General features: G+C 39.3%; 1 protein-coding gene across 1 annotated transcript in view; it reads left to right on the top strand.

Annotated features, from left to right (window-relative positions):
- The first annotated feature begins 2,355 nt into the window (after window positions 1-2,355).
- Window positions 2,356-12,121, top strand: part of LOC120992099 (protein NKG7-like) — a 12,741-nt gene continuing 2,975 nt past the window's right edge. Inside the window, exons 1-3 of the mRNA XM_040420867.1 lie at window positions 2,356-2,396; window positions 10,134-10,339; window positions 10,944-11,090. Of these exons, the coding sequence (XP_040276801.1) occupies window positions 10,171-10,339; window positions 10,944-11,090 (316 nt within the window). The 5' untranslated portion in view covers window positions 2,356-2,396; window positions 10,134-10,170. The remainder of the gene's footprint in view (window positions 2,397-10,133; window positions 10,340-10,943; window positions 11,091-12,121) is intronic.

Below are 12,121 nucleotides of genomic sequence, written 5' to 3'. Positions count from 1 at the left end.
ACCCAATCTACTATCGCCTGTACTTGTTCAGGCCTCACCATTCGTAGAGCCGCATTAGGCCCGACCAAATACCGCTGCAGGTTCTGTCGCCTACTCGCACCTGAGGAAGGGGTTTTACTTGTGCATGTACCTGGCACAGATCGACCACGTCCTCTCCCTGCAACAGGAGCTCCACCAGCAGCACCACGACCGGGGCCACGTCCCATATTTGACGCTCTCCTCATATTTCTCGAATTTAGGATCTTGCCCAAAATGGGTGTTTAATTATTAGTAGAATAGAACAACAGTATGTACAGGGTGTATCTCACACTGCCTGAACCAGACTAGGCCTCAATTAAAGATTTGTGCACCAAATAGAGGTATTTCAAATATCTGAATTTAACCCACGTATAAAGGGTGTATCTCACAATAACATATGCAGCAAAGGCTGCCAAATAAACTTTTTTTGCCCAAACGGGTGTTTGCTTAATAACTGAATATGGCAGCAGTATATAACCCTGGAATCTCAAATGTCAAGATGCTGCAAGGACTGAAAAATTGAGTATATTACACCAAATAGGGTGTTTTATTAATGAAAGAATATAAGCCCTGTATATACAGGGTGTATCTCACACACCCTGATCCACACTAGGCCGCAATTAAATTTGTTGGCCCAAAATGGCTGTATGTCAAATACCTGAATAGAACCCCTGTATTTAAAGGGTGTATCTCACACGCCCTGATCCACACTAGGACGCTATCAAAGAATTGTGCCCAAAATGGCTTTATTTCAAATAACTGAATAGAAAGATAGTATGTAAAGGCGTATCTCACAATGACACCTGGAGCAAAGGCTGCCAACTAATTTTTTTTTGCCCAAATGGGTGTTTGTTTAACAACTGAATTTGACAGCTGTATATAACCCTGGAATTTCACACGTGCTGATGCTGCAAGGCCTGAAAATAGCGGTTTTTGTAAAAAAAAGTGTTTTTTCAAACCCCCAAAAATGATGGGTGTATTTCTAGCTTAATTGCACACTGACTAATCCAGATGTTGTAGATTGCCAAAAAAGTGTTTTTTTTGGTAACAGAATATGAAAGCTGTATATATTAAACTTGAATTTAACACTTGCAGATCTGGAAAATAGTGGTTTTTGGCACAAAAAGTGTTTTTTTAAAACCCCAGAAAATGATGGCTGTATTTCTAGCTTAAATTGCACACTGACTAAGCCTGCAAATGCACCAGGTGTTGTAAATTGCCAAAAACATTGGGATTTTCAATGTCCCAAAAGCTCAGATGCAGTGCTAATGCACTGAGCTTGCATAAAATGGCTGTCGCCGCCGCCCACCTAACTGACAGACGGATAAAAGTTATTTTTTTTCGGTCACTGGGCTCAGGGCAGGGTAAAAAGATAGTGCCCTGCACCCACACAACACAATAGATGTAGATCGCTGAGTTAGATTCAGAGTTTGAGCAAAGATTCTCTCCTATTCTCTCCCTGAAATCACCAGCAGCCTCTCCCTACACTGATCAGAGCAGAGTGACGTGCAGCGCTACGTGACCCAAGCTTATATAGAGGCTGGGTCACATGCTGCACTGGCCAATCACAGCCATGCCATTAGTAGGCATGGCTCTGATGGCTTCTAAGGTCTGACAGTTAAACGCTTGTTGATTGGCTGCTCTGCAGCCTTTCTAAAAGCGCCAAGAAAGCGCCGAACACCGAACCTGAACTTTTACTGAAATGTTCGGGTCCGGGGTCCAAAAATCCTAAAGTTCGGTACGAACCCGAACTTTACAGTTTGGGTTCCCTCAACCCTACTTATAACCTTCATCATCCATTATGGTTTTCGAATTTGTCCGTAAAAAATGTTGGCTGTCCGTGATTTTGGGATAAATTGTCCAGAAAAAAGAAAAAATCTGGTTGGCAACCCTGCAACAGGGGTCAGAATTATAGGGGTGACTATTACTAGTGGGGTACCACAGGGGTCAGAATTATAGGGGTGACTATTACTAGTGGGGTACCACAGGGGTCAGAATTATAGGGGTGACTATTACTAGTGGGGTACCACAGGGGTCAGAATTATAGGGGTGACTATTACTAGTGGGGTACCACAGGGGTCAGAATTATAGGGGTGACTATTACTAGTGGGGTACCACAGGGGTCAGAATTATAGGGGTGACTATTACTAGTGGGGTACCACAGGGGTCAGAATTAAATATATATAGATCAGTCACCAGTAAGTACCACATATACATAGAAACACTGTATAAAAACCATGTATAAATATATCAGGGGTCAGTACAGAGATCTCTCCCATCATCTATTTATCCCCAGGACTGTGACTGTGACGAGGGGACATCCTCTGCGTCTGGAGGAAAGAAGGTTTGTACACAAACATAGAAGAGGATTCTTTACGGTAAGAGCAGTGAGACTATGGAGCTCTCTGCCTGAGGAGGTGGTGATGGGGAGGTCACTACTTTCACATCTGCGGTCTGCTGTCCGGTTTTCAGATCCGTCACAGGATTCATTGTCAATGGGGACAAAACTGAACAAACCGGAACGTAGTGCACCAGAATGCATTGTTTGTGCCGGATATACAATTGTGTGCAGCACGGCAAACCGAACATGCCGGATCACCAAACACCATGTAAGTCAATGGTGCCGGATCTGTTTTCTTTTTTTTTTTATCGCAAAAAAACTGGATCCGGCACCCATTGGCTTACAATGGTTTTAGTGCTGGATCCGGTTTCTTCCTTTTCGATATAAAACAAGCGGATCCCTTCTGAACAATGCAGCCGGTTGAATTATTCAAACGGAAGCGTTTTGCTGTGGTTCTGAGATCCCCTGCCGGATCTGAAAACCGGACAGCAACGCTTATGTGAAAGCAACCTAAAAGAGTTCAGCAGGGGCCTGGACGTATTTCTAGAGTGCAATAATATTACAGGCTATGGCTACTAGATTTCTGGAGAAGGGTCATTGATTATTCTGATTGCCTGATTGGAGTCAGGAAAGAAATTTTCCCCCAAAATGAGAAAAATTTGCCTCTACCTCAGTTTTTTTTGCTTCCTCTGGATCCACATTACATTGTAGCAGACTGGATAGATGACTGTGTTAGTCTTCCGAAGTACACTACTCACAAAAAGTTTGGGAAATTTGGCTTTCGGGTGAAATTTATGGAAAACGTAAAAAGTTCCCGCTACGGTGGTATTATATCATGAGAGTCGGACATTAAGTAGAAGCAGCAATGGTGATTTCCTTTAAACAAAAGCCCACCCCAGTGCTGGGTATACCGCCACAAAATGTCAGTGTCTCTATAACTTGTCCTGTGGCCTTGAGCATCAATTCCAGCTTTCCAACGACGTCTCCTGCTGTTCACAAGGCGACTTATGCTCTGCTGAGGCATGGCATCCCACTCTTCTTGAAGGGCGTCCCTCAGGTCATTGAAGTTGTGGGGCACAGAGTTACGAGCCTCTACACGGCAACTCAGCTGATCCCATAGGTTATCAATGGGATTCAGATCTGGAGAAAGTGCAGGCGACTGCATTTGAGGTCCTACAGTCTCCAGCAGCCGTTCCCTAATGACCTCGATGAGCTGGTGCGTCGTCCTCCATGAAGATGACATTAGGCCTGTGTTGTTCATGCAGAGGAATAATTACCGGATTAATGATGTTCTTCTAGTTGTATGGGCTTGTCACTGTGCCATTAACAAAGCTCAGGGGCCACTTCTGTCTGAGAAAACCTGCTTTGAAGCCTCGTAATGGTGAGGTACTGTTCATCAACTGTTAGGTGTCGTCTTGGTCTCATGATGTCAAAATGTGAGCAGCATGATGAGGAGGACTATTAAATACCAATTCTAAGAATAAGGGGTTGGGTCAGCACAACCTGCCTGCAGGTGCACATCACTATGGCGAAATACATATACAAACGGAAAATGCAAATGTGATCGCACACTACATCCAGCACTCTGCCCTCCATGCTGGATGAGACATTGGTTTATATTTTGGCCAAAGCATAGTAAGCCACTCACCGCGTCAAGGTTGTCTCATGAGTGGTCCCTAACTCTTGTTCCTACCTGTTCATGGGCCATGACAGCCACATAAAATCCAGGGAATGCAGGTCAGCATGCAAGCCAAGTACACTTTGCTTGTAACCCCGTCCGGTGCCATTACAGCTTTCATCGGATCCAGGGATGCAAGTACCAACATGCATGCTGAACCTACCATATACTTCTCCTGGAGCCAGATGGCTAATGGTAGGTTCTATACAAGCAGACTCAGTTTTATACTGACTTTAAAACCAGCCTCAAGGACAGATTAACTGGTCAGGTGTGCAATGACTCCAAGGAGATCGCCACGCCTCCAATATATACTACAAAGAAAAAAATAAGGGGTTGGGTCAGCACAACCTGCCTGTAGGTGCAGATCGCTATGGCGAAATACATATACAAACGGAAAATGCAAATGTGATCGCACACTACATCCAGCACTCTGCCCTCCATGCTGGATGAGACATTGGTTTATATTTTGGCCAAAGCATAGTAAGCCACTCACCGCGTCAAGGCTGTCTCATGAGTGGTCCCTAACTCTTGTTCCTACCTGTTCATGGGCCATGACAGCCACATAAAATCCAGGGAATGCAGGTCAGCATGCAAGCCAAGTACACTTTGCTTGTAACCCCGTCCGGTGCCATTACAGCTTTCATCGGATCCAGGGATGCAAGTACCAACATGCATGCTGAACCCACCATATACTTCTCCTGGAGCCAGATGGCTAATGGTAGGTTCTATACAAGCAGACTCAGTTTTATACTGACTTTAAAACCAGCCTCAAGGACAGATTAACTGGTCAGGTGTGCAATGACTCCAAGGAGATCGCCACGCCTCCAATATATACTACAAAGAAAAGAATAAGGGGTTGGGTCAGCACAACCTGCCTGCAGGTGCACATCACTATGGCGAAATACCAATTCTAATTGAACCGGGAAATTTATTGGGCGATTCATGGATCAAACACCTGTTTTGAATTTTGCCGTTAAGCTCCTTGTTATAGAACAGCAAGTTCTGCAAAAAGTACTGAACAGTTGGACATGTGCATTCAGAAGGTTAGAGGTCACATTAAGTTCACCTGTAAGGGTTAAAGTGCATTTTAGGTTCATCCTAAAATTTCACCCACAAGCCAAATATCCCTAACTTTTGGTGAGTAGTGTATATTACGGAACAGATTTACCATTCAGGGCTCTAGGAAAGCTGGATGACAATGACAGGCCCCTTCTTGTATAGTCATGGGGATGACAGGCTTTCCTATAGTTTTTGTATTCTTTGTAGAATGTATTCTTTTCACATAACATCTTCATAGATATAGCAGAGCCAGGCTTGTTGTTAGCATAGCCAGTTAACCTTTTGATGTATCATAATTCAGACACATTTGCTGCACAGTGAGACAAATCAACACTTCTGGAAAATGAGGCTTTTTCGTGTTCATCCGTGATATTCACAGTTCACTGACCGCACAACACGTTTCTCATATGTGTTTAATGTGTGAAGCGCAGTGTCACGTATCTGGCACTGTGCAGGAAATAGACAATATGCTATAACTTCTGAAATATGAATGTGTAACATATTGTGTATATGATCCTAATATGGGTGAGAGATGACCTTCACTGAAGCTTCACAAGAGTTGTCACAGTTGTCGCCTTTGGCTCAATATTATCGTCTATTATATTGCATTATTTAAAGGGGTACAGAACCTGTTACAGGTCAGAGATGTGCTGCGGCTGAAATATTACGTGACACATCCTGTGAGATCTGTGGCTTTCTCAGTGACACATAAAAGCAGGTTTCAGACAAAAATATGGCGAACTGCACAGACCTCAAACGCTTACAGCTCAGATCATAAAGAGCAATTCTCATCACTGCTGACATCACCAGTAATAGGACCGAAAATGTTCCCGAAATACAGGATAAAGATATTCCTTCATATGCCAGGAGTTATCTTCTGACTTCATTGCAACCTCTATGCAGTATGAATGAGCAGCCAAAAGAAGTGGAGGAAGGGAAGGACATGCCCTCTATGTGCAAGAGTATAACTACTATAATACTGCCTCCTATGTACAAGAATATAACTACTATAATACTGCTCCTATGTACAAGAATATAACTACTATAATACTGCTCCTATGTGCAAGAGTATAACTACTATAATACTGCCTCCTATGTACAAGAATATAACTACTATAATACTGCCTCCTATGTACAGGAATATAACTACTATAATACTGCTCCTATGTACAGGAATATAACTACTATAATACTGCTCCTATGTACAAGAATATAACTACTATAATACTGCTCCTATGTACAAGAATATAACTACTATAATACTGCTTCTATGTACAAGAATATAACTACTATAATACTGCCTCCTATGTACAAGAATATAACTACTATAATACTGCCTCCTATGTACAAGAATATAACTACTATAATACTGCTCCTATGTACAAGAATATAACTACTATAATACTGCTCCTATGTACAAGAATATAACTACTATAATAATGCTCCTACGTACAAGAATATAACTACTATAATACTGCTCCTATGTACAAGAATATAACTACTATAATAATACTGCTCCTATGTACAAGAATATAACTACTATAATACTGCTCCTATGTACAAGAATATAACTACTATAATACTGCTCCTATGTACAAGAATATAACTACTATAATACTGCTCCTATGTACAAGAATATAACTACTATAATACTGTCTCCTATGTACAAGAATATAACTACTATAATACTGATCCTGTGTACAAGAATATAACTGCTATAATACTGCTCCTATGTACAAGAATATAACTACTATAATACTGCTCCTATGTGCAAGAATATAACTACTATAATACTGCCTCCTATGTACAGGAATATAACTACTATAATACTGCTCATATGTACAAGAATATAACTACTATAATACTGCTCCTATGTACAAGAATATAACTACTATAATACTGCTCCTATGTACAAGAATATAACTGCTATAATACTGCTCCTATGTACAAGAATATAACTACTATAATACTGCTCCTATGTACAAGAATATAACTACTATAATACTGCTCCTATGTACAAGAATATAACTACTATAATACTGCTCCTATGTACAAGAATATAACTACTATAATACTGCTCCTATGTACAAGAATATAACTACTATAATACTGCTCATATGTACACGAATATAACTACTATAATACTGCTCCTATGTACAAGAATATAACTACTATAATACTGCTCCTATGTACAAGAATATAACTACTATAATACTGCTCATATGTACAAGAATATAACTACTATAATACTGCTCCTATATACAAGAATATAACTACTATAATACTGTTCCTATGTACAAGAATATAACTACTATAATACTGCTCCTATGTACAAGAATATAACTACTATAATACTGCTCTTATGTGCAAGAATATAACTACTATAATACTGCTCCTATGTACTAGAATATCACTACTATAATACTGCTCCTATCTACAAGAATATAACTACTATAATACTGCTCCTATGTACAAGAATATAACTACTATAATACTGCTCCTATGTACAAGAATATAACTACTATAATACTGCTCCTATGTACAAGAATATAACTACTATAATACTGCCTCCTATGTACAGGAATATAACTACTATAATACTGCTCCTATGTACAAGAATATAACTACTATAATACTGCTCCTATGTACAAGAATATAACTACTATAATACTGCCTCCTATGTACAAGAATATAACTGCTATAATACTGCTCCTATGTACAAGAATATAACTACTATAATACTGCTCCTATGTACAGGAATATAACTACTATAATACTGCTCCTATGTACAAGAATATAACTACTATAATACTGCTCCTATGTACAAGAATATAACTACTATAATACTGCCTCCTATGTACAAGAATATAACTGCTATAATACTGCTCCTATGTACAAGAATATAACTGCTATAATACTGCTCCTATGTACAAGAATATAACTACTATAATACTGCCCCTTTGTACAAGAATATAACTACTATAATACTGCTCCTATGTACAAGAATATAACTACTATAATACTGCTCCTATGTACAAGAATATAACTACTATAATACTGCCTCCTATGTACAAGAATATAACTACTATAATACTGCTCCTATGTACAAGAATATAACTACTATAATACTGTACCTATATACAAGAATATAACTACTATAATACTGCTCCTATGTACAAGAATATAACTACTATAATACTGCCTCCTTTGTACAAGAATATAACTACTATAATACTGCTCCTATGTACAAGAATATAACTACTATAATACTGCTCCTATGTACAAGAATATAACTACTATAATACTGCTCCTATGTACAAGAATATAACTACTATAATACTGCCTCCTATGTACAAGAATATAACTACTATAATACTGCTCCTATGTACAAGAATATAACTACTATAATACTGCCTCCCATGTACAAGAATATAACTACTATAATACTGCTCCTATGTACAAGACTATAACTACTATAATACTGCTATGTACAAGAATATAACTACTATAATACTGCTCCTATGTACAAGAATATAACTACTATAATACTGCTCTTATGTACAAGAATATAACTACTATAATACTGCTCCTATGTACTAGAATATCACTACTATAATACTGCTCCTATCTACAAGAATATAACTACTATAATACTGCTCCTATGTACAAGAATATAACTACTATAATACTGCTCCTATGTACAAGAATATAACTACTATAATACTGCTCCTATGTACAAGAATATAACTACTATAATACTGCCTCCTATGTACAGGAATATAACTACTATAATACTGCTCCTATGTACAAGAATATAACTACTATAATACTGCTCCTATGTACAAGAATATAACTACTATAATACTGCCTCCTATGTACAAGAATATAACTGCTATAATACTGCTCCTATGTACAAGAATATAACTACTATAATACTGCTCCTATGTACAGGAATATAACTACTATAATACTGCTCCTATGTACAAGAATATAACTACTATAATACTGCTCCTATGTACAAGAATATAACTACTATAATACTGCCTCCTATGTACAAGAATATAACTGCTATAATACTGCTCCTATGTACAAGAATATAACTGCTATAATACTGCTCCTATGTACAAGAATATAACTACTATAATACTGCCCCTTTGTACAAGAATATAACTACTATAATACTGCTCCTATGTACAAGAATATAACTACTATAATACTGCTCCTATGTACAAGAATATAACTACTATAATACTGCCTCCTATGTACAAGAATATAACTACTATAATACTGCTCCTATGTACAAGAATATAACTACTATAATACTGTACCTATATACAAGAATATAACTACTATAATACTGCTCCTATGTACAAGAATATAACTACTATAATACTGCCTCCTTTGTACAAGAATATAACTACTATAATACTGCTCCTATGTACAAGAATATAACTACTATAATACTGCTCCTATGTACAAGAATATAACTACTATAATACTGCTCCTATGTACAAGAATATAACTACTATAATACTGCCTCCTATGTACAAGAATATAACTACTATAATACTGCTCCTATGTACAAGAATATAACTACTATAATACTGCCTCCCATGTACAAGAATATAACTACTATAATACTGCTCCTATGTACAAGACTATAACTACTATAATACTGCTCCTATGTACAAGAATATAACTACTATAATACTGCTCCTATGTACAAGAATATAACTACTATAATACTGCTCCTATGTACAAGAATATAACTACTATAATACTGCTCCTATGTACAAGAATATAACTACTATAATACTGCTCCTGTGTACAAGAATATAACTACTATAATACGGCCTCCTATGTACAAGAATATAACTACTATAATACTGCTCCTATGTACAAGAATATAACTACTATAATACTGCCTCCTATGTACAGGAATGTAACTACTATAATACTGCCTCTCTGTGTCTTCACATACCTGCACATGGTATACCGCCTGATGCTGGATATCCTATCACTATTATCTTTCTTCAGGATTCTGCCATTTACTGGATTGGACCTACAGTGTAGAATGCCGGTGCTGAACATCGTTGGGCTCGCCTGCTCCGTTCTCAGCTTCGTTCTCCTGCTCACTGGCGCCCTCACTGACTTTTGGTTGGTGAATTTTGGCTCAGACTTGTTCCATATGGGACTGTGGCAAAGTTGTACCAAAAACATATGTTTTAAAGTGACGGCGAGCGGTAAGGATTTCTTTATGATATTTTGTATCTGCGTTTCTTGGAAATAAATTATAGTACATTGTTACGAAGTCCATGCTGAAGAGATTTTTCCTTTACCCCCAGGGGGATTTAAGGGTTAATGATCTTATTGCTATAATCTCCCTGGTCGTCTAGGGGTAGTTTGGAGTTTAATATCTAAAATCTGTAATGGTTTTAGGCGATAAGGGGATTCCTGAGGATACACTTTATACATGGTGCCCTAAGTTGTAGTCCTGGTGGGTTTAATTACCATAAGTAGCTATTTTATTATTCTAAGCGTTTAAGGGGTTAATTGTGGGTTTAGGAAAGTGGATATATATTAATTTATGTACTTTACATGGGTTCAGAGTTCCTTATGGTGGGATGTCTGCCTGCTTCCGACTAAATGATAAGAAGAAGTCTGCCTGAAGCCACCACTAGGGGGAGCTCCCATTGAATTAGACAATACTTTCCTATTCTCTCATCTCCCCCTAGTGGTGGCTGCTCAGTAATCTAATTAGATGAGGCAATCTTGACACCACGGTCCTCAGCAGTCAGGAGGTCTCATAATTCAGCCATGACATTGTGAATCCGTGTGTTCTTCTAGGTTACCTTAATGCCACCAGAGGGCTCATCATTCTCTCCTCCTCGCTTCTCATCTTCGGAATGATATTTTCCTGCCTTACATTTGTCAAGTTTCACATAGGAAGACTCAGTGCCTGCCTCGCCTCTGCTGTCCTGGAAAGCTTGTCAGGTAAGTCATGCACTCACCTAAACCTACAGTCTGGATTTAGTCCTGTCATTTGTCGGAGCACCAGGGGGCGCTGCACTATGATACCACAGCGCCACCTGGTGGGTGTATAAATAACAGGACTAAATACAGAATGCAGGCATGGGGGTAGGTGATTACATTACACAGCGCCACCTGGTGGGTGTTCCAACAAATAACAGGACTAAATCTAGGCTGCAGGTATAGGGGTAGGGGATTACATTACACAGCGCCGTCTGGTGGGTGTATAAATAAGAGGACTAAATACAGAATGCAGGCATGGGGGTAGGTGATTACATTACACAGCGCTACATGGTGGGTGCTCCAACAAATAACAGGACTAAATCTAGGCTGCAGGTATAGGGTTAGGTGATTACATTACACAGCGCCACCTGGTGGGTGTTCCAACAAATAACAGGACTAAATCCAGGCTGCAGGTATAGGGGTAGGGGATTACATTACACAGCGCCACATGGTGGGTGTATAAATAACAGGACTAAATCCAGGCTGCAGGCTGCAGGCATAGGGATAGGAGAGTACATTACACAGCGCCACCTGGTGTTCCAACAAATAACATAACTAAATCCAGGCTGCAGGTATAGGGATAGGTGAGTAGTACATCACACAGCACCACCTGGTGGGTGTTCCAACAAATAACATAACTAAATCCAGGCTGCGGGTATAGGGATAGGTGAGTACATTACACAGCGCCACCTGGTGGGTGTTCCAACAAATAGCAGGACTAAATCCAGGCTGCAGGTATAGGGATAGGTAAGTACATTACACAGCCCCACCTGGTGGGTGTTCCAACAAATAGCAGGACTAAATCCAGGCTGCAGGTATAGGGATAGGTGAGTACATTACATAGCGCCACCTGGTGACGAGGCCAAAAGTGACAGCCTGGATATGGGACCTTACAAAGGACTAACAAGATCCTGTGCCATGTGGATGACGCACATACACTGCTCAAAAAAATAAAGGGAACACTTAAACAACACAATGTAACTCCAAGTCAA

This window comes from Bufo bufo, chromosome 1 (assembly GCF_905171765.1).
Source record: "Bufo bufo chromosome 1, aBufBuf1.1, whole genome shotgun sequence".
In the NCBI taxonomy this organism is placed as follows: domain Eukaryota; kingdom Metazoa; phylum Chordata; class Amphibia; order Anura; family Bufonidae; genus Bufo; species Bufo bufo.
The sequence above is the reverse complement of the archived record's forward strand: the minus strand, read 5'-3'. Positions and strand labels throughout refer to the sequence as shown.